We start from the raw sequence: 26,359 nt of genomic DNA on the forward strand, positions 1-26,359 counted from the left end.
TTACTGGACCGGGTCGTTTTGGCCCATCCTGATTTCAGTGAATCTTTCCTGCTCTCAGTGGATGCCTCCAGTAATGACCTTGGTGCAGTTTTGTCACAGGTGCCTGCGGGTGGGACAACAGCAAGACCAATTGCTTTCGCAAGCAAGTCACTCACCTATGCACAGTCGAAGTATCCTGCGCATAGACTGGAATTTTTTGCTATGAAATGGGCAGTCTGTGACAAGTTCCACCATTGGTTGAGGGGACACCAGTTCACAGTATGGACTGACAACAACCCGTTAACGTACATCTTGTCCAAGGCAAAACTGGATGCGTGTGAACAGAGATGGGTTGCTAAGCTAGCCCCATACCAGTTTGACATCAAATACATCCCTGGTCCCAAAAATATTGTTGCAGATGCCCTGAGCAGAGAGCCTTTCATCCGGCCTAGTGCACTTCATCGTCTGACGAGGGTTGCGTACGAGGCATTGCTGGGTGAAGCTGACGCTGTGCGCACAGAACAGGTTCAGGATGTGTTCCGTTGGTCTAATCACCCATTCGACGTGACCTCCGATGTTGAGCCTGCGGTGGCATGCCAGTGTGTGACTGTTTCCCAACCTGGTGCCCTTTCGAGACAGGAAGTAGCAGCTGTTTTTGAGTCACACAAGCTGCTAAACAGTGATATTGGGCCCCATGTAATGCTGCTGCCACAGCTTCCTCAGATAGTTATGCCATCAGAAGAGATTGGTGGAGAGGTGCTGTCACATGATCAACTCATGAATAAGCAAAAAGATGACCATGTTTAAACAAAGTGATTTCCTTTGTTGAGAGAGGACGAAGACCTTCAAGAAGAGAGCGTGCTCAGGAGTCTGTTGATGTCCTTCGGTCACTGAGGGGCTGGGATAAGCTAACAATGAGGAGGGGTGTGCTATATCACCTGTCAAGGAACACAGTTACAAAGAAGAAGATGTACCTGTATGTGGTCCCCGCTTCGCTGCAAGCCATGGTGTTGAAAGGTGTCCATGACGAGGCTGGTCACCAGGGCCAACAGCGGACTTTGTACCTTACCAGACAGCGGTTCTACTGGCAAGGCCTGGAGAAAGATGTGAGGGAGTATGTGAGGTGCTGTCGGCGATGCGTGATGAGCAAGACTCCTGAGCCTGAAGCCAGAGCACCATTGGAGAACATCATAACGACTGAGCCCCTTGAACTTGTGAGCATAGACTTCTGGTGTGCTGAGGATTCTGCAAACAAGTCCTTGGATGTGCTTGTCGCTACGGACCACTTCACCAAGATGGCACACGCCTTTTTGTGCCCAAATCAAACTGCTAAGGCTGTGGCTCATCAGTTGTGGCATAACTATTTCTGCGTGTATGGTTTTCCGAGACGCATTCACTCCGATAGGGGAGCCAATTTTGAGAGTGCTTTGATCGCTGAGCTCTTGAATGTTGCTGGTGTTCAAAAGTCCCACACCACACCTTATCATCCAATGGGCAATGGATCATGTGAGAGGATGAATAGGACTCTGGGAAACATGATAAGGGCTCTGCCTCCAAAGGCAAAGCACAGATGGCCGCAGGCAGTCAAGTCTCTCACATTCGCCTACAATTGCACTATCCATGAGACCACCGGATATGCACCATTCTTGCTAATGTTTGGCAGAATACCGAGACTGCCTGGGTTCTGGACAACCCTGAGGTTGTGAACTATGATAAGTACATCCAGCTCTTGCGGAAGGATCTGAAGGAAGCTATGGGAATAGCACAAGCCACAGCAGTCAAGCAGTTGAGGAGGCATGGTGACATATACAACCGAAAAGTTCGGGGAGCATCTGTCGAAGTTGGTGACCGGGTATTGTTGGCCAACAAGGGAGAGCGTGGTAAACGAAAGCTTGCTGATCGGTGGGAGAACACCATCTACCATGTTGTTGGGATGAATGTTGACAGTCACACTTTCAAGATTCAGCATGGCTCCACTGGCCAAGTGAAAACAGTGCATAGGAATCTGATAACACCAGTCAACTTCCTCCCGATCTCGGATGCTGCCTCTGAGGAGGAGATGGACATGTCTGACATGTCTGAGTCTGAAGATCTCAGTGAGCGGCGTAACCATGAAGATGAGGATGGAGCTTCATCGGTTTCTGCTGAGTACAGAACCAGTGTCTGGGTGTCAGAATTGCCTGCAGAGGGGACTAGTGTCATGGGCCAGGAGAATGATGGTGCCCAGGACCCTCCAAGTCTTGATCCAGCTCTGGGGTCATCACAGTCTGACTACCCTGCTCTACTTGATCCAGCTCTGGGGTCATCACAGCCTGACTACCCTGCTCTACTTGATCCAGCTCTGGGATCATCACAGCCTGACTACCCTGCTCTACTTGGCAATATCCTTGGGGCACTGGTACCTCAAGATTCAATTGAGCCCAACCGCCAAGAACCTTGGTGTTGTCCTCGACGACCAGTTGAACTTCTCTGCTCACATCGCAGCGACAACCAGAACCTGCAGATTCCTCCTGAGCAACGTCAGAAGGATACGCCCCTTCCTGACAAAAGAAGCCACTCAACTCCTCGTCCAATCAACAGTCATCTCCCGCCTCGACTACTGCAACGCACTGCTAGCTGGCCTCCCGGCCACTGCCACCAAGCCTCTTCAACTCATTCAAAACGCAGCGGCCCGCCTGATCTCAAACCTACCGAAGTCCGCCCATGTCACCCCACTTCTTAGGGACCTGCACTGGCTCCCCATTGCTGCACGTATCCGCTTCAACCATTATCTGAAATGATTTATATTAAAAAAAAAATTAAAAAAAAATCTAACCCTGACTAACCTTACTGTCATGCACTTGTCCTAATAAACTAACCTACACTGTAACACGCAACACTTGATGAACATTGTTACTCAGCTGATAGAGTTGTACCCTTCTTGCTGTCTTGTCGTACAGAACTTGTAAGTCGCTTTGGATAAAAGCGTCAGCTAAATGACTAAATGTAAATGTAAATGTAAATGAGAGTGCACATGTAAATGAGGGACTGTCTGATGATAACAGGTCTCATACTGACCGCACATGTACTTCCATGTCTGACATGAATGACAAAGATGCACCTATCACCACACAACACAATACTGCCATTTCAGTTGTAGTTGGAAGGTCATTGAGTCATGTTAGGTCGAGAGCAGGCAGGTTATTTAAGCCTGTGTCACGATTAATTGAGATGATGGATCATAGATATGAGATAGTTTGAATTTTTCACCCAGTTGGGGTTCAGGGTATTTCTGTTTTATTTGTTATCATCTTTATTCTAGTCAGAGGAAAGAGATGCAAATTATTTTTTGACCGTGCCTTTTGTGAGAGAGTCTCACATGGTGTTGATGGGAGACTGGGTTCTGGGGAGGGATCCGGTCTCTGGACGTTTTGGGTTTAATTTGAGCTGTTAACAGTCATAATGTATATTTAAGATGTAACAGGCATGTTTCGCCTATGAGGAGTAAGGGGTTTGGTTGACCAATTGCTTTTCTAATTCTTGTGAAGAATAGTCTTTTGACTGGACTATGTGTGACTGTTTTATTGCAGGGTCTGCATCCTCAAATTAGACTTGGAATTTTTTTATTTTTTTTTATATAAGATGTGATTTTCTTTTAATGTAATTTGTATTATGCTGTAGTGTTTTGTGCCTGGTTTGGATACATTTTTTTGTTTTCTTTCCTTTTCTGTTGGGAGTGTGTGGGCAAGTGGAATTCAGCAGGGGGGAATGTAACAGAGTTTATTGTGATTCCACTTGTCAAGGTAACTAAGACCCAATAGCATGGCACTTAATTGTTCTAGGGATTCTTATTGGTTGGTGGGCGTTTCCTTGTGGGCTTCAACCCAAGTGTTCATGTTAGCGTGGCACCATTACATGAGGAAGCAGCCCATGGTAGGTTCACAGACAGTACACCAGAATGAACATAATGTTCCTAAATGTTTAACTCTCACTATTAGTTGGAAGTATTAATGTAGGCATATTGACAATACATTGTAGAAGGTAGCGACCGTATGGTAAATGTGTTAAAATAATAATTAAGTGAGATTGTGTCGAAAATGTATATAACTAGCCCACATGTTAGTAGGCTAATTATTCCCAATTCTTCTGTAGTGAACGGTGTTCGAGGGGTCTGATGAGCCGACCACATAACCTGTCTAACCAGGATATTTTGTGTGTTACCAGGTACAAAATATTGTCATTTGATTGTACATTGTTTATTATTTCATGTTATTATATTGACCATTGCATGAGGAAGCAGCCCATGTGAACGGTGTTCGAGGGGTCTGACGAGCCGACCACATAACCTGTCTAACCAGGATCTTTTGTGTGTTACCAGAATAAATCATCCAAGACCGTGGAGCAAGTGTCTGTCATTCAATTAAAAAAGTACACAACGCATTGGTTATACATAGAGATGAGTTTATTGATGACAAGTTCTTAAACTAAATGAAAAGTGAGGTCGTGGGAATCTTCACCAATAGGGCTGTTATTCATTCTGAATTAGCTCCGTATTCCAAGCTGCTGTGTTGGCCACCTGTTTGGAGACAGAGATAAAAATGGTTACAGCTAAACCTCTCAGGCTAAAGAACATATTATAAATTACATATTTGGCTTGCAGTGCTAAAATGGTTTCCTTTAGAGCACTTTCAAGGTAAGGAAACCAATGCAGTGTTGTTTTTAAACTTGAGTGAAACTCTTTCAAAGTTGTTTGAAAGGACAACTCTGGTGTAACTTGTTTATTCTTTATCAAACCATCCAATGCAGCTCAGACTGGCTCAGTGTTATAGGAGTGTTTTGAAACTGAGAGACAAAGCGATAATGACTTTAATGTGGAGACAAAATATTGTGTTTAATAATGACTATTTTCACTTTTTACTGTATGTTATTATTTACAGGTGACAGTGGAACACCCTAATCTGGAACTAGACTGGAAACAATCTTTTCAAAATACATTTCCCCCAAAATAAATACACATATTGTTCATGATGGATTGACGGTTTATACTGATCAAGATATACGTGTGTCTCTGTGACGCATTTTAAACGGTCTTCTGAAAACTGGATGTACAGGATAGTAGAGGCTAATGAGCACATTTTGTTAACATGGTAATAAAACACCTGTTTTCAGTTATAACTGGCTAAGGAAGTTCTAAAAAGCCTATATCCTGTACAAACCATTCGAGATACACATGTGAATGTCCACATTTGAGATGTTACAGTTATTTACTGTGATGGACGTTGACAAGTGAAAGGGAGTAGCCTCCCCATTAGCACAACGGTGCACAACTGTATGAAGTCCTGGGACTGAGAGGTAATGAGCGGTAATAGAAATATTTCACCCTTCTCTTTGTTTTGTCCCATTTATGCTAATGTATTTTTCCCTTGTATATGTTATTCTGAACTGTTTGAATTTACTTCATAATCTCGGCATTGCAAATGAGGGGTAAGACCATTAGAGATGAAAAGTTCCAGATTGTAGTGTTTAAGTTGAAGGACCACTAGCCGCTGAACTTACTTGAGCGTTTAGCACTTGTACAGTCTGTTGAGTCTGCTGATGTCATTCTGACTCATCTGTGTGGCCTTGCCGATCTCCACGTTCTGGTTGGGGATGGGCACCATGGTGGGCTGGTTGTTCTTGGAGAAGGCGTACCTGGATATTATCACACGGACCAACAATCAGTTCAATCTGGAAGACTATACCTTTGCTCACAACAATCATCCAGTCAGTTTAAACTTCGGGGAGGTTAAGTTTAGCCGAAGCGTTGACACAATGTCTCTCACTCATCGCAGATAGCTGCTGTCTTTATATTTCTTTGTGCCGATATGAATTGAGCACCTCAGACTAAAAACCTTATAAGTCCCTTTTAAGTTTTCAGAGGAACAATGTTTTCAAACTATATTATCCAAAGACGGTACGTGAGAGTGTTGTGTTCATTTATAGTTAAGGAAAGTAGAGCTTGAGTACTTTATTATCTAAAGATGGTAAGTTAGAATGTTGTGTTAATTTATAGTTAAAGACAGTAGAGGTTGAATGTGATATAACACATTCACATTCCAAGTGATGTCGATTAACTTCACAACTGCAGATACAAAGGCTGTCCAAAGAATTCAAAAGGGACTTATATGGTTCTTCAGTGCAATGGTTAAATTGTCTTGTTTTTGTTCTAAGATTAGAACGATAATAGTATGTCCTCAGTGTATCATGCCCCCAAATGTCCCTTTAATCACCCCCCCTGTGTTGTATTAGAAGCATTGCAAGCCATTGATGCCAGGAGTTCAACTGGGAAGGATAACTTAGATTTATTTTTTCATAAAAAAAAATAATCTCTGCTCCAATTAGTGCGGTTTATTAATTAACTCTCTTCTGAACTGTTTGAATTTACTTCTTGGATTTTAAATGAGTAACCCAGTCTCTCCTGATTGAATTGGAATGAATGGAGGCAAGATATGTGTGTTTATTCAGACGAGCTATTAGGGGCGCTGTGGAACGCTTTGTCATCAGCAGGAGAAGCGGCCAGGGGGATTATGCCACACGGCTAATAGTGACGCACATGGAACTAAACGCATTCCTGTCTCTGGTTTGTGTGGTTACTTGTGGTACTGCATGACTGAGTTGTAGTCGTAGGGGGTTACAGACCTATGGTTACCTGTGGTACTGCATGACTGAGCTGTAGTCGTAGGGGGTTACAGACGTGTGGTTACCTGTGGTACTGCATGACTGAGTTGTAGTCATAGGGGGTTCCCTGGTTCAGGGTGTTTTTCTTATTGAAGTTGTGCTGCATGCCTGCATGAGGAAACATTATTAGACAAAAACATACAGTAAGTGGAAAAAGCTAATATTAAGTAATTTCCACATAATTATTACTGAAATGTTTGAGCATGTCAACTGAAAGGTGTGCTGTTTCATATCACACCTAGGGTTTAGATTAGAGTTGATTAAAATGTATTGTTATTATACAGCACAGTACAGTACAACTAAAAGAGAGTGCAAATGTAGCAGTAAAGTGCAATAGAAATATACAAAGTACAGGGGATTAAATAGTGCTGATCAGAGATATGTACTGAGTTGTAGTATAATATGTACAGTGATACAGATACAGGTATAAAGACAGTATGGTAGTAATCACACTGGTCAGCAACAGAACTAGTAGAGTAGGTAAGGGATATGTACATATATAAATATAGTATCTACAGATATGTAAAATGCTTATGTGCAGGGCCGATATGATCGCTAATTGATTATGGATCGTTATCAGCCATTATGAACCAAGACAGAGGAGAATGTTACCTTTCCAGTGATACCAATGTTATTGTTATTGTATGAGATATGCCATTTTACATATTGAATCTCTTAGTTTTTAGTTTTTTCAACATGCATTGGTGACATTCAATATGTAAAATGGCATATCTCTGGTTCTATTTGGACTAGAATAATAATATTGGTATATCTGGAAAGGTAACATTATCCTCTGTCCGTAATGGCTGATATGAAATTTAGGGGGGGGGGGGGGGGCCCTAAAAGTGATCTATTAACGTTGAGGCCTGCCATGGCCAGTAGGGGGGGGCGGATTTGCAGTGGCCCAATATCCACATTTCTTCTAAACATATGAAGCTACATGTGTACCAAGTTTGACACTTTTATCACAAAGTGCACAATTCTTCAGCTAAGCCGCCCCACTGTTTAGCATAAAGCGTGAAGACGAGGTCGTCTTGTGCACGAAGTGTGAAGAAGACGAGGGGGACTGACTGGTCTCGACGTTCTGCAGCAGGACCCGGATGTGCTGGTCCCGGTCAGAGCGGGTCTGCTCGTGGTTGAAGCCCAGGGCGTGGAGCAGCTCGTGCTGAACGGTGTTGTGGTACAGGCAGCCCTGGCGACTCAGGGACACGGTCTGGGCGTTGCCAAGGCGACCAATGTAGGAGTAGCATCTGGCGATGATGAAGGGAAGAAGGTGATTGCGGTGATGTTTGAAATGTAATGTTTTCCCCCTTTGTTCCAAAACGAGAGATATAACGTGTTGGAATCTATGTATTAAAGTTAAAGTTATTATTATTATTATTATTATTATTATTATTATTATTATTATTATTATTATTATTATTATTATTATTATTATTATTATTATTATTATTATTATTATTATTATTATTATTATTATTAATTATTATTATTATATTATATATTATAAATATATATATTATATTATTATTATTATTATTATTATTATTATTATTATTATTATTATTATTATTATTATTATTATTATTATTATTATTATTATTATTATTATTATTATTATTATTATTATTATTAAAGTTATTATTATAGTTGTAGTGATGTTCTATTATTATAATTTTTTTTATCTTTTTTTTCTCCTTTTTTTCGTTTTCCCCCCCCCCCCCATGTTAGTCGTTATGCCAATTCCCAATCCCCATCCTGGTCGTTGTGCACTCTACCCCCTACCGTCGGTCTGGGAGGGCGGAGACTATCACATCCTTCCTCCGACACATGTGTACCCAGCCCACCACTTCTTTTCACCTGGCAGCGCGGGCTCTCACTGAGAGAGTGTAACGTGTGGAAGGTCACACTACCTCTCTTAGATCCTTCCCTTGCTGTGCAGGCCCCCCGACCGAACTGTAGGAGTCGCTGTCCACAACGACCCAGACCCACCCACCGGCTTCCCTCTCGCTGACTCTGCCAATCAAGCCAGTATGACGGCCGGCCAAGCCGGAAGCAACGCTGACAGCTGGATTCGATACCAGTGTCTCTTGCGTAGGTGACAAGCGCCTTTTCCGCTGCGCCACCCAGCCGCCCTGGTGATGTTTTATGGGTGAAAATATTTGGTCACCAATCACTGTGCAGGTGATTGATTGAATGAAAATTGTATTAACAGATTGCAGAATGCGTACAATACAGAACGGCTCAATACACACAATTGTTAAGGGAATGCAGACCAGAGAAAGACTTTCGTCTTGTTTACATCAGGGTCCCCCATTTTCAATTCATAATGAATTGTAAGTAAGGGTGCAATAAGCACCGTGCAATCCATTCTTTGTGGATCTAGCCCTCTGTGTACTGTATGTGTAACTAGGACTAGTGACTTTATAGACTTCAAACACACACACACACACACACACACACACACACACACACACACACACACACACACACACACACACACACACACACACACACACACACACACACACACACACACACACACACACACACACACACACACACACACACACTCCAGTTCTTACCCCCCGAGGTTCTGGATATTAATGTAGTCTCTCTGGTTGGAGCGTCTCACCAGACGGATGCAGGAGAAGGAGGAGAAGGACTGCAGACCGCGCTCGATGATGCTGCGCTCTCTGGAAGCTGGAAGCACACAGAGAACATTTGGTTAACCTCTTAACCTCCTAACCGCCTAAAATACATACCATTGGAATTTACTGTGTGCTGAGCTCAGAGATAATAGAATAGACAGAAAAAAACAGAAAAAGCTATAATAATGATAATATAGGCTACTGTACATGTGCCCACCTGAGTGTATACTGTGTTGCAGCTATGTGGAAAGGATATAATAAATTGCTAGTACATGGAGTAGCCTGTTATAATCATTATTATTATAATAATCAGTGTGCCGTCCTGTTAAGCACACAGCTCTAGGGGGAAAACAAAACATCACGCACTGTCAAACTCAAAGTTATTGTCATGTCTCTACACTTATATCACCAAGGCAAAGGTATTTTATTGTACTTGATGAATGCAGTGTTTCTGATTCATGAAGCCAAAAACAAAAAAACTGGCTTAACCATAAAAAGAAGCTGCTTAAACCTTATTGTATTTGTACTTTTCTTTTTTTGTTTTGTTTGATTCTTGTCTCCCACCTTTGCTAAAGTGTCCACAGCTCAGAAACCGCAAGAGGAGAATCTCGCCCGTAAAAGATTCACGATGTGATGGGGCTCAGTGGGCCTTATTTTGTGGCGCTCAAAGCACCCCAAAATAATCGCATTTCCAGAAGTCATGACGGACTGTAATCCACAGACCCCGTGCTTTCTATCGAGGTGCGTAATTGTTGATTGAACATTTTATTAACAGATTTCAGAATGGGTACAATACAGTACAGCTCAATACACACAATTGTTAAGGGGATGCAGACCAGAGAAAGACTTTCGTCTTGTTTACATCAGGGTCCCCCATTTTCAATTCATCATAACATAATATATGACATACATGACATACAGATAGACAGTACTGCTACATCTATACATTTATGACATACCAGATTTACAAATACAGTACTGTTTTTGATACAAGAAGAGTAAAAAAGGAGAGTATATACATTTGACGAAGAAACTGTACATTGGAGGAGGTTGGTAGGTAGGAGGTTGGTAGGTGGGGGGGGGGGGGGGGGGGGGGGGGGGTAAGTGTACATTGGATTATCGACGAAACCTTACTTGGTTCCAAGAAGAGGGTCTCGTGTATTATTGGGTTTAATAGGACATTTATTGTACATTGGAGGGGGTTGCGTTAGGAAATTTACAGGGGCCAGTTTCGAATAGTCAATGCGACTGTTTACAACGAGGTCCCTGGTTTATTTAGATATTTTGATATATTGTAACTGTGTCATGATAATTATCTGGGCCACAAAAGAAAGACCCATGGAGCTCCATTATAGTGGGACTGACGGACTGACATCCGCACGGCTGATATCTCCAAACCTGGGCAAATCACACCCAAACTATCTGGATGAATAGATAGCAACCCATATAAGGGGACAAACTATGTTTTCTTTGTGTGTTTTGGCTGAACTGCCCTTTTAAGTAAAGATACATATTTAATTAAGCAGCTGTAAATGATAAACAACATATTACAACTGGAACTTGCAACCGTGTAATACTTGATTGTACTGGTTGGAGATAATGTAGAAGACACTTACAGTACTGGTTGGAGATGGTGTAGAAGACACTTACAGTACTGGTTGGAGATGGTGTAGAAGACACTTACAGTACTGGTTATAGATGGTGTAGAAGACACTTACAGTACTGGTTATAGATAGTGTAGAAGACACTTACAGTACTGGTTATAGATGGTGTAGAAGACACTTACAGTACTGGTTGGAGATGGTGTAGAAGACACTTACAGTACTGGTTATAGATGGTGTAGAGGACACTTACAGTACTGGTTATAGATGGTGTAGAGGACACTTACAGTACTGGTTGGAGATGGTGTAGAAGACACTTACAGTACTGGTTATAGATGGTGTAGAGGACACTTACAGTACTGGTTATAGATGGTGTATAAGACACTTACAGTACTGGTTATAGATAATGTATAAGACACTTACAGTATTGGTTATAGATGGTGTAGAGGACACTTACAGTACTGGTTATAGATGGTGTAGAAGACACTTACAGTACTGGTTATAGATGGTGTATAAGACACTTACAGTACTGGTTATAGATGGTGTAGAGGACACTTACAGTACTGGTTATAGATGGTGTAGAAGACACGTACAGTACTGGTTATAGATGGTGTAGAAGACACTTACAGTACTGGTTGGAGATGGTGTAGAAGACACTTACAGTACTGGTTATAGATGGTGTAGAAGACACTTACAGTACTGGTTATAGATGGTGTAGAAGACACTTACAGTACTGGTTGGAGATGGTGTAGATGTAGAAGACACTTACAGTACTGGTTGGAGATGGTGTAGGGCACGTAGACCTTTCCGTCACTGGACTTGCCCCACATGCAGCCGCGGGATGTGCAGGGGTCGGCGTTCCTCTCGCTCTCGCTGTCGTAAGCGATGTCGTCCACGATGTAGGGCTCGTCTGCGGTGTGCACTGTGTCAGGGGGGGAGGAGTAGGATGAGAACGTGAATATCCGGTAACATCCTCTCAGAAATGCATCAGAAAATGGTAAATGGACTCTGCATCCAAGGCGCTTTACAACTTGTGCCTCACGGTCAGCCGTTCACTCACACATTCACACACCGACCCCCACGATTTGAGCTTTTCCCCACTAATCAGGGAGAAAGTGCCGTCTCTTACCGACGTCCTTGTTGGCCTTCCACAGCAGTTCAGAGACGGACAGGTCCTGGTCAGGTGGCCTGTGCGGAGGAAATCAGATTATTCATTTCCATTTAGTAAATGCTGTTATTTATCCAGATTAACAGTATAGCACCAACCTAGCAGGCAGCCAAATATTAGTCTAGAATCACAATAATAATAATAATACTGCTTCATTCAGACAGTAATATGGGTTTGACAAAGTACTGCAGGAGCAGGAGGCGAGCATGTTCGCCTACTGTTCATTTGGATTAATGTGTGATGCCAACGAAATGTGTTTGTACTCACGCAATGTGTCGGAAGTCACGCAGCCAGAATGGAAGGAGGGGACAAGGGAAGAGACATGGACAGAGTTAGGCCTCTGCTATAAGGTCTAAAAACACATGTAGAATAGTCACTGCATAATCAAACCCCAAATGACACGACTCACCTGGTCCTCCTCGGCCCAGGCAGAGACGATGAGCAGGGCCAGCAGACCCACGGCGAACTTCAAGGCGGCCATGTCAACAAAGTGTATAGCGGACAGGTTCGAAGAACTGTGTAACTGTATGCGGAACGGAGACCCTTTTATACTCTCAATGTACAGTCTGTCCTTTTACCGTTATGTCAAACATCACTGATAACAACAGCACTGCCTTGAGAACATGCTGCCAATTCCCACCAAAAAAATTAAGTCATGTTTCAGGTGTGGAATGTGAATGTGTTGAACCCCTGTGTGAACACACACTGTTGGGACAGGTGTGTCTGTTGTATACGGATCTAGGCTACTTCACCCCTGAGTTTTCATTTTTATATTGTCTCTATTGTGAGTTATTAACAAAATATATAATTTACAAAACACCACCATAAAATGGTAAATTGATTTAGATCTTAACCTCTTAAGCCCGGAGCCCTATTTTCAGAAAATCCGCCTAAAATACCTACATGTAAATGGAAGATTGCTCCACTTCTACAAGTCCCATTTGCATGTTTGATGTGTATAGAATTTAATCAAGGTGTCACTTTTCCCATGCAGCATGTCACCAACACATTATTACAATGTTGTTATTTGGAACAAATGGAGCATCAGATGAAACATGATGTTACCGTCATCTAACCCTACTAACCATTTAAAAATATTTAACAATTATTTTAATGTGCACCCTTTGACCCCATGTGGATTATAGATATCATGGATATATTCCTGGGCCCTCATTTATCAATGCAGCCTTTACTACTAAAGGGCAGCACATACAGTATCTGTGATCTCCTAATAAAACAAGTCATTAGAATAATATAAGCCTACTGTTCATTCATTATGCACATAGGCTATACAGTACACATGTGTGCATGTGTGTGTGCACTGAGGCAGGTGGCCAGGAGTGTGCAACAAGATGGTATAAATATGGAATATTAATACAGTCTATTCCACTATAGCTATATCCACGCGATTGGGTTTAGTTCTTATTTATTTATCCACTGTCATTTGCAGTGTTGGTGTGGTGCTTTTATTTATTTTCGGACATCACGATGCGTCGTTGAGGCATAACTGTAAATGTAAAACGTTTTGTATCATACAAATATTGCCATATTTATTATTATTATTATGAGTATTTAATTCCAAGGATGTCTGTAGAATCAACGTGAACGCAATCACCAAGATTCCTCCCAAATAAAGCCCTTAACCTCTTAAGCCCTAGCCATAATTCTCTGAAATCCGCCTAAAAATACATACCTAGTAAATAATCATAATAAATGCAAGATTGCTCCACAAGGTCCATTTACATGTTCTTGGTATCTAGGGACATCTATGGACCTCTGTGAATGTATTCCCACTGTCAGAAATATTGTGTCTATTACAAGGCTTGCTTAAATTGTGATTAAACAAAGGAGAATATGAATTATGATTTTTCTTTGCATCTTTGACAGTGAATAACACCATGCAAAAAAAATTACCAGACATCACGTGTACAAAAAATCTAAGGAAATGAATAAAGGCAGGGGGTCCGTGTAGCGCAGTGGACTAAGCGTCTGTCTACCACCGCAGAGACACCGGCTGTCAGCGGTCCCTCCGGCTTGGGCGGTCGTCATACTGACACAATTGGCAGCGGGTGGGAAGCCGGTGGGTGGTATTCTGGTCGTTGTAAACAGCTACTCCTACAGGTCGGTCAGGGCGCCTGCACAGCGAGGGAAGGAACTGGGTAAGGTAGTGTGATCTTCCCACGCGTTACACTTCCCCGGTGAGAGTCCTCGCTGTCAGGTGAAAAGAGGCTGCTGGCTGTCTCCTATGTATCGGAGGAAGCATCTGATAGACTTCAGGGCTTCAACATCATCACCCTGAGCATCGGGTCCCCCCAGGGCTGTGTTCTAAGCCCCCTGCTGTACTCACTCTACACACACGATTGTGTGGCCAAGTTCAGCTCCAACTCCATAGTGAAGTTCGCAGACGACACGGTGGTGGTGGGGCTGATCTCGGACAACGACGAGAAGGCCTACCGGGAGGAGGTTGAGGTACTGGAACGCTGGTGCCAGGACAACAGCCTGCTCCTGAACATTGGTAAAACCAAGGAGCTGATCGTGGATTATAGAAGAGGACAGCAGGAGACACACACACCACTGAGGATAAACGGGGCTACCGTGGACAGGGTGAGCAGCTTTAAGTACCTGGGGGTCCACATCTCAGAGGATCTGACATGGTCAACACACATAGACACAGTAGTAAAGAAGGCGAAACAGCGCCTCTACCACCTGAGACAGTTAAGGAAGTTCAGAGTATCGGGGAAGATACTCCAGTCCTTCTACTCAGGAGCTGTAGAGAGCATCTTGACCGGAAACATCACTGCCTGGTATGGAAACAGCACGGCACAGGACAAGAAGGCCCTACAGAGAGTGGTGCGCTCAGCCGAGCGTACCACGGGTATTGCACTACCTCCCCTGCAGGTTCTATACAACAAGAGGTGCAAATCCAGAGCCTGCAGGATAATGAAAGACCCTCATCACCCCAATAACAGCCTGTTCCAGCTGCTGAGGTCAGGCAGACGCCTGCGAATCCCAGCTACTAGGACAGAGCGGCTTAGGCTCAGCTTCTTCCCCCATGCCATCAGAGCCCTGAACAATGAACATTGAGTGCCACAGAACACTGAACTATCCACACACAAGCACACATGAACACACACACGACACACACGCTGTGCACGCTCACACACTAGCAGCCACTTAACACTTTAACATGAGCGGGCACACACTCATGCCGCACACGCACACTTATGGCCAAAAGGAAAGGCCACTTTAAATTAGAATAACAGGAACAGTGTATTGCACTACCAAAGCTACCTAGCATGTCCTATATGCTCTGTAAATAACTATGTACAGATACCGAGATGTCACACCATGTTACCTGTTACCTGTTTATTGCACAATGTTTTTTTTTTATTGGATTCTATTATATGTTGTACCACTGTATTGCACATCGTTGCGGGCAAGACCACCCGCATTTCATTGTATACTTGTATGCCGTGACAATTAAAACTCTTGACTTGACTTGACTTGACTTGACTCCCTAGACCGACCAGTGGGGGGCACGTCGTGCAAGCAACAACCAGGAAGGGGAGGGGGGATTTGGCATAACGACTAAATTGGGATGGGAGGAAAATACAGAAAAATAGGAGGAGAAAAAGTTAAAAGAAAAAAAAGGAAATGAATAAAGGCAAGATGATTAAACAGAATGTTTTGTAGATACAGTACTGAATTCTGCCATCCGGACCCATGCAATTTGAAATAGTATTATATAATCTAGAATATGAAGCCTATAAATGACCTTATTATAGCCGAACTCTCACACCTATGGATCGGGCCAAATCTCCTCTTTCAAATGGCAGAGTTCAATTTGGATTTAGTATCACCAGGTGTGCATCGAGAATGAAGAATGAAATCTACTGTATGTACAGTCAGCTTTTTATTCTTGCTAAATGTTCACAGAAGGTAGACACACTAACTGCGCTCCAATTTATGCCAATAACGTTCAGTTCTGTGATATTGTATACCGAGAAATAAGAGAAATAAAAGAAATTCATACACAAGTAATTTGTTTTAAGGAGGCTAGAATTCCCTGGGTACTGTAGTTTTTCTAAATGTCAACACTCATTGAGAGCTCTGGATGCCCTGTGCTCATATGACTACACATCATCATCATTCGGCGACGGCCACTAATTCAAAATGGTGGATCTCCGCAAAAATATTATTACATTTCAAAAACTAAAATCTCACTAATAACACTTTAACCTATTGGTAAACATAGTTCTGAAAATATACACTATGACTGGTGTTGTGACATGGTTAGGATGTTTACTCTTGGATACATTTGGGGGAAAAAACGCAACATTATGTCATACAGTCTTGATTTATGACGTGATGTCATCACGGGTGGAAGAGTTTAAGAGAATATCCTGTTAAAATAAAGGTAAAATCTAAAAAAAAAATTATTAAAAAGGTAACATCCCTGTCAAGGATGTGGTGAAGCCCATTTTCCATAATATGGAACCTTTAATTAAAAACATTTGATTATTATACATGTATATCTTTCATTGTATGAGCTGTATGAGCTTGTATGAGTGTGTTTGTATGTGTGGGTGCGTGCATGTGTGTGTGCATGTGCATGTACTAGTATGCATGTGTGTACATGGTGTACTGGTCCACGTGTTGCTGCTATGCTAGCAGAGACCATGACATTTCACTGATGGCCTTAAGTATTGAGGAACTTCTCACCAGGCTTAGTACCTTAACCTGTGTAAAACACAGTGGGTCTCATTCATCAACGGACTTAAAGGAACACACCAACATTTTGGGAAATGAGCTTATTTGCAATCTACCCTGGCGGATACATACCCTTTTCTTCTCTGTGCATGCATTAGGCTTAGGGAACAGCCGCACCGTTAGCCTAGCTTAGCGTCATTCACTGGAAGTAGGTGTGCCAGTGTAGCCTAGTTCCCAACAGTCACGAAATACACTCCAAATACAACTCCAAAACTTTCCTGTAAACATGTTTGACCTGTGTATTTACCACATGGAGAATGTGGTAAATATGGGTATTTATCTGCTTGTCTAACTACAGGGTAGATGGCAAATAAGCAAATTTCCGAAAGTTGGCGTGTTCCTTTAAGACAAAAGTTAAGACCAAATTTCATTGTAGCTCCACTTAAGACCTTTTCGGGTCCGATTCGGGGATTCACAAACAGTCCCTTCTCAGGGATTTGCTTGTAGCTAAGAGCAGGATTTAGGAGCACTGAAGAGCAGTCGTAAGTCGGACAGACTGGTGTGTGTGTGTTCTTAACCTCTTAAACCTGAGCGGTCCGGGACTGGTACGAGATTGATATCACGCCTTAAATGCTTCTCTACAGAATGTAACAATTAATGTTGCATTTTTTTCAAATGTAGCCAAGAGTAAAGACCCTAACCCAATCAAAACAATATTCAAAGTGTATATTTTCAGTTTGTTTACCAATGATTTTAAATGTTATTAGTGAAATATGAGTTTATAGAAATCTCAGGGCATCGAGTTGGAAAAAGGCGCTTATAGACATGAGGATTTGGCACAACCTAACTTGAGTTTAGTCTTTTGAGAGAAGAGACCCAGGGCTTTCGAATAAAAAAAACTACACTTCCCAGCTCACGCCAGTCCCTATCAATCATCTGACTTCTAGCGTGACTTTTTTATTTATCTTATTTTTCGGGATCATATCCCACAAACCTGAACGTTATTGCCATAAAACAGAACACAGTTAGTTTCTCTACCTCTAACGTCTAGCAAACAAATTATAAAAAAGTAACTGTACTTACAGTAGATTTCATTGAAAGTTTGTGAATCACACCTGGTGATACTAAATCCAGATTTAACTCTGACATTGGAAAGGGGAGATTTGGCATAGATGTGTGACTTGGCCATAATAAGGTAATTTATTAGCCAGGGCCCTCATTTATCAATGTTGCGTACGCACAGATATGTGCGTAACCCGTGCGTACAATCATTTCTAAGCAAAGTGTGGGACTTATCAATTTGAACGTGTGCTTGACTTTGTGCATATATCTACGCTCAGCTCTGACCGTGCGTGCCTGGCTGGCGCCCGGCGGTAGAATATGGATACTGCATACGGACGGCATATGCTTTCATCAGTTTCATGCATTAGTTTCAACGCGGAAATAAACGTTCGTTCATTAGTTTGACTGACGTGTTCGGTATGACCCCCGTAATTCATTATAGTTAATTGTAAAATAGCAACAGTAGTGTAATTATGGTCAAAACCCTATAAATAGCATTTGGAATAATGGGTCTTTCCTTCTGAATGAATGCAGCATGGTTTATATATAGCGTTATCGGAATATACGGGGTGTACTGACTGCGCTCCGCGTAACTCAACTTGTTATTATTTTGCGCATGGATTGCAGAAATACGGGAACGTTTTGATTATATTTAAAAGGCTTTGCCATTGTTAAACGAAATAAGTGGAATTTCGAAGCTGTAAGCAGAATACAAGTCATATGAACACGCACAATATAGTGTTCTTCCCCCTTCCTACTGTATAAGAAAGAATTAAAAACGCATTGCAATGAGAACAGAGGTTATTTGTTGAGTTTATGTGTATTACAAAATCCTTGCAATAAATGTGTCTTAAATGAATGAAACACATACATGCTCTGGATATACAGGTAGCATTATATTGTGTGGGTGATATGACTTGTATTCTGCTTACATAACTTCGAAATTCCACTTATTTCGTTTTACAATGTCAAAGCCTTTTAAATATAAATCAAAACGTTCCCGTATTTCTGCAATCTATGGACAAAATAATAACGAGTTGAGTTCTAACAAAGAACGTATTACATGCTGGGTAGGCTGATAGAGTAAACTGTAAATGAAATAGCCTATAACATTATAAAGGATAGGCTATTAGCAGGGTCTTCCCAACCTTTATTCCCCAGAGCCCCACGATTCCTGGGAGACATATAGGTGTAACACTTCCTCCGGTCCTGGTCCTGTGGGACCAGGACTCAGACATTCATATTCACAACCTCCCATCAACAATAACCCTCAATCAGCATTGCCACCCGGTGGGCTGATGCAGATCTGGCATCAGCTCACACACCAACTCATTGTTATTTATTGTCAGTTGTGTTTGTTGTGTTTATTGTCTGTTGTCTCCACTTTGTTAGTCTTGTGTTCCCCTGTATGTGGTTTGTAATTATGTTTTAGTCTGGTTGGTTATTTGCTATTGTTTTCCCAGTGTACTCTGTGTTCTATTGTTTCTGTCTACCACACCTGTGTCTTGTTTGTAAATTACCCTCTGTGTATATCAGTGTCTTGTCAATTAGTTTGTGTATATAGTCTTGTCTGTCCTGCCCTGCTGGGCGCAATCATTGTTAAATGTTACCTGTGTGTGTTAGTCGTGTATGTACCTTGTTGTGTAGTAAACTGTTCATCGTCACGTTCTGTCTCCGGTCTCATCAATACTCTGCCATCTGGGTTCATCATGCCAAAGAAGCGTACTAATCGTAACAGAATGATCGCGCCGAACTTGAACCCGGCAGAGAGGAGAGACGGAGCCAGCTTCGCGCTCGGGATCCTGGGCGCTTCCGTCCTGCGTGCCGACCAGGCGACCGCTCTGGGTCTGGCACCATGGGACGCAGTGGCTGGGCCAGCGGCGCCGATGACATCGGGTGCTTGCGCTGCGGCCACCCCGGTGCTGGATCCCTGGGTGGGGAGTCGCCTGGTCCGCAGGGGAGCGTCGGGGACGGGGCGCGGATTCCGACGCCACAGCCCCAGGGGAAGGGGTTCCCAGGACCGCAGGTCTTCCTCGCCGGCCTGGTCGAGGTCTCCTCCGCCCTGGGAGGTTCCAGAAGACGAGCCACCACCATGGCAGACCTGGAGGACGACGTCGGATTCCGCTGCCGGAGGGACCCCGGTTGGGGGTCCTGCACCGCGTCCTGTCGCCAGGGAGCCTCCGGTTCGGGGTTCGGCGGGGGGTCTCGCCACCATGGAGACCCCAGCCCCAGGTCGCGCTCCGGAGCCGTCGCCTCTTCCCCCCATCCTTCCCTGCTCCAGCCCTCCTCGTCAGCCCCCTCCCCCCGTTCCTGTTCCCGCAGGCCCCGTCCCTCGAACCCCCATCCTCCCCCCTCCTCTTTTCGCCGATGCGGCTTCCGTCCCCCCCACCCTCCCCGTTCCCGGGGGGCCTGTTGGGTCGCCTGGGAGTCGACCTTCGAGGGCGGGGTACTGTAACACTTCCTCCAGTCCTGGTCCTGTGGGACCAGGACTCAGACATTCATATTCACAACCTCCCATCAACAATAACCCTCAATCAGCATTGCCACCCGGTGGGCTGATGCAGATCTGGCATCAGCTCACACACCAACTCATTGTTATTTATTGTCAGTTGTGTTTGTTGTGTTTATTGTCTGTTGTCTCCACTTTGTTAGTCTTGTGTTCCCCTGTCTGTGGTTTGTAATTATGTTTTAGTCTGGTTGGTTATTTGTTATTGTTTTCCCAGTGTACTCTGTGTTCTATTGTTTCTGTCTACCACACCTGTGTCTTGTTTGTAAATTACCCTCTGTGTCTATCAGTGTCTTGTCAATTAGTTTGTGTATATAGTCTTGTCTGTCCTGCCCTGCTGGGCGCGATCATTGTTAAATGTTACCTGTGTGTGTTAGTCGTGTATGTACCTTGTTGTGTAGTAAACTGTTCATCGTCACGTTCTGTCTCCGGTCTCATCAATACTCTGCCATCTGAGTTCATCATGCCAAAGAAGCGTACTAATCGTGACATATAGGAATATGATATGATATAAGGTATACTTGTCCGTCCGCGAGGACATTTAGCCCACAGCGGATAGCCATTAAATGCCATTTGCGAATATAGGCTATTAATGCAAAACGACGGCCTATAGCCTATACATATTATTTAATGTTTTAATAAGCGTAAAGATACAGCTAGATGAGCGATCAAGTTAGTTTACTGTGCAGGCTTCGCAGGGCTGTGCCATGTGTTATTATATATGCACAAGTTACTGTTGCATAATGTAGGCTATGGCTGCTATTATATGTAATTCATATAGGCTACCTAATACCGACAATAAAATAGATTGTATGCCTCTACAAATCATATTATAGCCAGACCCGGTAGCCAATCGAACAAAACTGATAAAGGCATTCATATTCCAGCATGATTATAAAATGACACACCAACGCCAAACAGTGGTTAACGGTCTTTATTAGTATTTTGAGCTGTCCAGGCAGAATTGCAGCAATGGTCTTAGGGAGCCGTTGATATCTGACATCACCGTGTACAAGTCCGCCTTTTATTTATCCCATAACTTCTTGGTTCGACAGCGCCTCCGTGAACAATCTCCCTCTCAGTGAGGTTTCTCAGAGTTTGCTCGGGTTAGTCCATTATTGCACATCCCATGGGGGGTGTTTCATTACCATATATGGATAATCATGCACTAGCATTGACGGTAAGAACAAATGGTATTTATCAATACGGAGTGTGCATAGGACCCGTGTACGCACGGTTGATAAATCCCGATATTTCTGTGCGTACACACATTCTAAATTCCGTGCGTAGGAACAGAAATAGAACACTTTCTACGCAACGTTGATAAATTAGGGCCCTTATATTCTATATTCTATAATCATATTTCAAATTGCATGTGTCCGGATGGCAGAATTCAGTACTGTATCTACAAATCCTCCTGTTAACACATTGGGCGCCAGAGGTTGCTGTGGGCGTATGGCTGTGTGTGCCAGCGCTGTAATGAATGGGGATACATGCCGGTGTTTGCAGTGCTAAAACTATATTACATATTATAGCTATGGATCTAATAATATAGTCGATTGTCATTGAGTTTATTCCGGTCAAGATGCAAAAAACAGTCGTTTTTTCATCCATACATTCCCGTTTTATACCGTGGTGAATATGAGTATAGTTTTAAAGAAATTCTGTGTAATCCCAGGAAACGCCGCTAAACAGCGTTTTTGTGTAGTTCACTTGGAACCGCGCAATTTGTCGCTTGGATCAACAATCAATCAACTAGATTATCGGTATTATGTTTCATCATGCATGCATGAAAGGGTGGGGCGGGGTTCTATGCTTTGATCGTCACCAACGGCATACGTTGTGGAGTAACGTTACAGGACATACACAGATCACAACGAAGGCATGCTCGGACCAACACAAGATTGATACCATATAGCACTTACCTTGACTAGGATGTACTACAATAAGAATATTCCAATTATCTGATCACTATTCCAAGTATTGATGTCGATCGTGTTGCCAAGATAATCCACCAAAGTACTTGAATCCACAGTGCTTGATTCTCCCCAATTCATGTGTTATAAACTTTACTACTGCCCGAGTAGGAACACCCTGAGTGGTCTTGTTAGATCAACGTACAGGCTGAGCCAGAGAGAATCCAAGGATGTGCAATACCGGCCACAAGGCGTTAGGCGGCGGTATTGCCACGTTTGCGATCTCAGACCCATTCCCAATGATAACATCAGGCTGGATGGATGGATTATGAATGGAAATATTGAATAAAAGAAATAACGATGAAAACCCGACTTCTCTCGGGTTTGGCACCCAACGTTCGGCGAGTTAACCCGACTTATCATCTCGGGTCTGGCGTCCAATGTGTTAATGATCTGGCCTTTATTAATTTGCTTCGATTTTCTGTACACGTGATCTCAAGAAGGTGCTGAATGACCTCAGAATTGTTCATGTCTGCTCATTTTTAGCATGCACGTCAAAGATTAAAAAAAAAGATTTATTATATTCTCCTTTGGTTCATTACAATTTACTCAAGTCTAGTAACAGACACAACATTTCTGACACTGGGAATACATTCCCTGAGATCCATAGATGTCCCTAGATACCAAGAATATGCAAATAGGCCTTGTAGAAGTGGAACAATCTTGCATTTACTTATTTACTTAGGTATGTATTTTTTTTTTTTTAGATTTATCTTTTTTTATTGGAAGAATTAGTACATATTTATACATTTCAGTTATCAAAATTATACAACTTCCATTTCCTTCCTCATTCCTATCCCCTAATCCCACCCATCCCACCCAGTGAGGGCGACGACAAACATACATGAAAAAGAAAAAAAGAAAAAAAGAGATATAAATAAAAAATAGACATTTAAATAATTAAACAAAAGTACAGATGTGGCAGACAAAGCTACGCAAAAGAAAAATGAAGTCAAATTAAAATAAAACAAAGATAAAACAGAGATATTTTTATATATACATACCGTAATAATAATATATAATATAAGTGTTACTCTCCATTTTAGTAGCGTAATTTCCAGATGGTAAAACAAATAAAATGGAGAGTAAATTTAACACCCTTAGCAGACCACCACAATGCCATCTCCCTAGCCATGCATGGGCTAGCAGTGTCATGAAGGTAGATAGGGGGTGGAGGGGGGTCATGGGGTCCCAAGATTGGATGGAGTCATATGGGTTTTGTTAGGTATGTATTTTTAGGCGGATTTCAGAGAATTATGGCTAGGGCTTAAGAGCTTAAGGGCTTTATTTGGGAGGAATCTTGGTGATTGCGTTCACGTTGATTCTACAGACATCCTTGGAATTAAATACTCATAATAATAATAATAAATATGACAATATTTGTATGATACAAAACGTTTTACATTTACAGTTATGCCTCAACGACGCATCGTGATGTCCGAAAATAAATAAAAGCACCACACCAACACTGCAAATGACAGTGGATAAATAAATAAGAACTAAACCCAATCGCGTGGATATAGCTATAGTGGAATAGACTGTGTTAATATTCCATATTTATACTATCTTGTTGCACATTCCTGGCCACCTGCCTCAGTGTACACACATGTACACACATGTGTACTGTATAGCCTATGTCAGGGCATGCAGCTCTTTGCCCGTCAATGTGCGGCTCTTCCATCCATAAAAAAAAATATATATATATATATATTTATTTTTTTATATTATTATTATTATTTTTTATTTTTTATTTTTTTATGTCATAGGACATAGAATAAACATTTACAACTTTTTTTTAAATGGTCCATTTGCATGTTCTTGGTATCTGAATCTAGGGACATATATCGATCAGTGTCAGATATAGTGTGTCTGTTACTAGGCTTGAGTAAATTGTAATGAACCAAAGGAGAATATCAATTCTATTTAAAAAAAAATAATCTCTTTGACTGTGAATAACACCATGCTAAAATTTACCAGACTTGAAAAATCTAAGCAAATGAATAAAGGGAAGATGATTAAACAGAAGGTTTTGTAGATACAGTACTGAATTCTGCCATCTTTTTTATAATGTAAATTTCTCCACCATTTTTCATCGTATTGCAACACAGTTTTTTGCAAGACGTTCACAGAAAGGTAGAGAAACTAACTGCGTTCTGTTTTATGGCAATAATAATCCCCAAAAATAAGAGAAATAAAAAAAGAAATCCAGAAGTCAGATAATTGACAAGGGCTGGTGTGAGCTGGGTAGGGTAGTTTTTCGAAATTCGAAAGCCCTGAGTCTCTTCCTTCAAAAGACTATGTAGTAGTTTTTGATAGAACATAAATCCTAAACCAATTGAATATTTTATTCCCAATAGAAAAGGTCATAAGATTAAGCTTTGATCAGAAAACAGCTGCCTTAGTTAGTCAACGCAAGAACCCTCACAACAGGTTGTGTGCCGGCTGTAAAAGATAAAGAAACTCTTTCCTTCTTCCCCTTCGGGAGTGCTAGAACAAAGGAGCCACCTGGCTCCTTTAGGGTGGGACAGGATGGATTTCAGATAAGCCCTAGCCAACACAATGAGATGATGAGGTCACATGAAGTTGTTATCAGCTGCTTCGCGGCCTAGGGACACAAGGACAGTCAACTGTTCTGAGTAGTATGAAAAGTCTCAAATAGGAATTATAGTTAAATAACTTATGTGTGTTTACTGAGGTAGAATGTTTACCATCAATGTGAGACTGTTAGGCTGGAGCTTGGTAAATCATGGAGGAAAATATTATTAATGAACGCTAAAGTATAAACTGTATAAAAGAGATATTGATGTAAGTTAAAAGAATGATTAGGCCTGTTAGCTATTCGCTGAAAGTCAGCAGACTGTGTTACAGACTTAAATCCCCTGCAATGTAAAACTAGTTTCACCTAGGGTGAAACTAGGCTTAATGGTACCAGACTGTGTTCAATTATGATATCTCTGTGTTTATGTAATCAATTGCAATTCGAATATATATATTGTGAGATTAATAACCCAAGTATTAGGCTATTAGATGGTGTTTGTTGTTTGACTGGAAAACAAAGGAAATATAGAGTTGGCTGTGAGACCAACCTCCCCTTTCAAATTCAAACGTAGGAGGCCTGGGATTGGAGGAAAACATCTGATGATGTCACTTTGGTGACGTCACGCAGAGACTCCAGGCTTTTGATATAAGAGGGGGTGTGGGACGGTGCCAGGGACTCTGAAACGAAACCACCAAGGAACCACACCCACCTCTTCACACGGGAGGAGACGACGCGGAAGCAGAGGAGCAGAACACAAAGAACATTTTGGAGGGAGAACAGACCTTTACCTTTGTTCATCAGCCAGCGAACAAAGCCCATCAACAACGTATCAACTCTACTTCAATATTAGTCTGATATAAGGGATCTGTGGCTTAGTACTTGAATACCCTTATATCATTGCAGAATCCATTTTTCATTGTAATTACACTCTTAACTTTTAATTAAAACAGATGCTGTTTACCACCTTCTCCTCTCCATTTCTCCTGCTGCTCCGCTGGTCGTCAAACAAAGACCTCCCGGTCTTTGTTAAAAGTACTTTCTAGGGCTTTAAATGTTTTGAACACAACGCAGAAGATTAGGTTCTGATTAAATCAGAACAATTAGCCCAGAAAAATACTACAACTACACTCACTTTTGGCTGCTCCACTTCCTCCTGTCAATATGCGCCGGTTTCCGACTCAATGCCCTGAGATTTCTATAATCTTATATATTTCACTAATAACAGTTAAAATAATTGGTAAACAAACGTAATGCTGAAAATATACACGTTTACTGTATATCTTGGGCTTAAGAGGTTAACCCTGTGAGGCCCAAATAAAAAAGACATTAGCAACTTCAGAGGCCAGAGGGTGGGACCTATAAACACATGAAGGGTGCCGTGACTGAAAAAAAAGGTTGAGAAACGCTGTGGTGTGGCTCTTTGTGGTACCACAGTAATTTTTGTGGCTCTTAGTCTCTGACTATGAATGAA

General features: G+C 42.1%; 1 protein-coding gene across 1 annotated transcript in view; it reads right to left on the reverse strand.

Annotated features, from left to right (window-relative positions):
- Positions 1-5,522: 5,522 nt before the first annotated feature.
- LOC311234689 (uncharacterized protein) overlaps positions 5,523-26,359 on the reverse strand; it is a gene marked incomplete at both ends in the record, with an annotated part of 41,100 nt that continues 20,263 nt past the window's right edge. Inside the window, 8 exons of the mRNA XM_084321933.1 lie at positions 5,523-5,649; positions 6,702-6,783; positions 7,747-7,925; positions 9,261-9,378; positions 11,697-11,849; positions 12,057-12,102; positions 12,505-12,618; positions 25,498-25,565. Of these exons, the coding sequence (XP_084178059.1) occupies positions 5,523-5,649; positions 6,702-6,783; positions 7,747-7,925; positions 9,261-9,378; positions 11,697-11,849; positions 12,057-12,102; positions 12,505-12,618; positions 25,498-25,565 (887 nt within the window). The remainder of the gene's footprint in view (positions 5,650-6,701; positions 6,784-7,746; positions 7,926-9,260; positions 9,379-11,696; positions 11,850-12,056; positions 12,103-12,504; positions 12,619-25,497; positions 25,566-26,359) is intronic.

The sequence above is a fragment of the Notolepis coatsorum genome (genome assembly GCF_963971535.1).
Source record: "Notolepis coatsorum genome assembly, chromosome: 9".
NCBI classification, from domain to species: Eukaryota; Metazoa; Chordata; class Actinopteri; order Aulopiformes; family Paralepididae; genus Notolepis; species Notolepis coatsorum.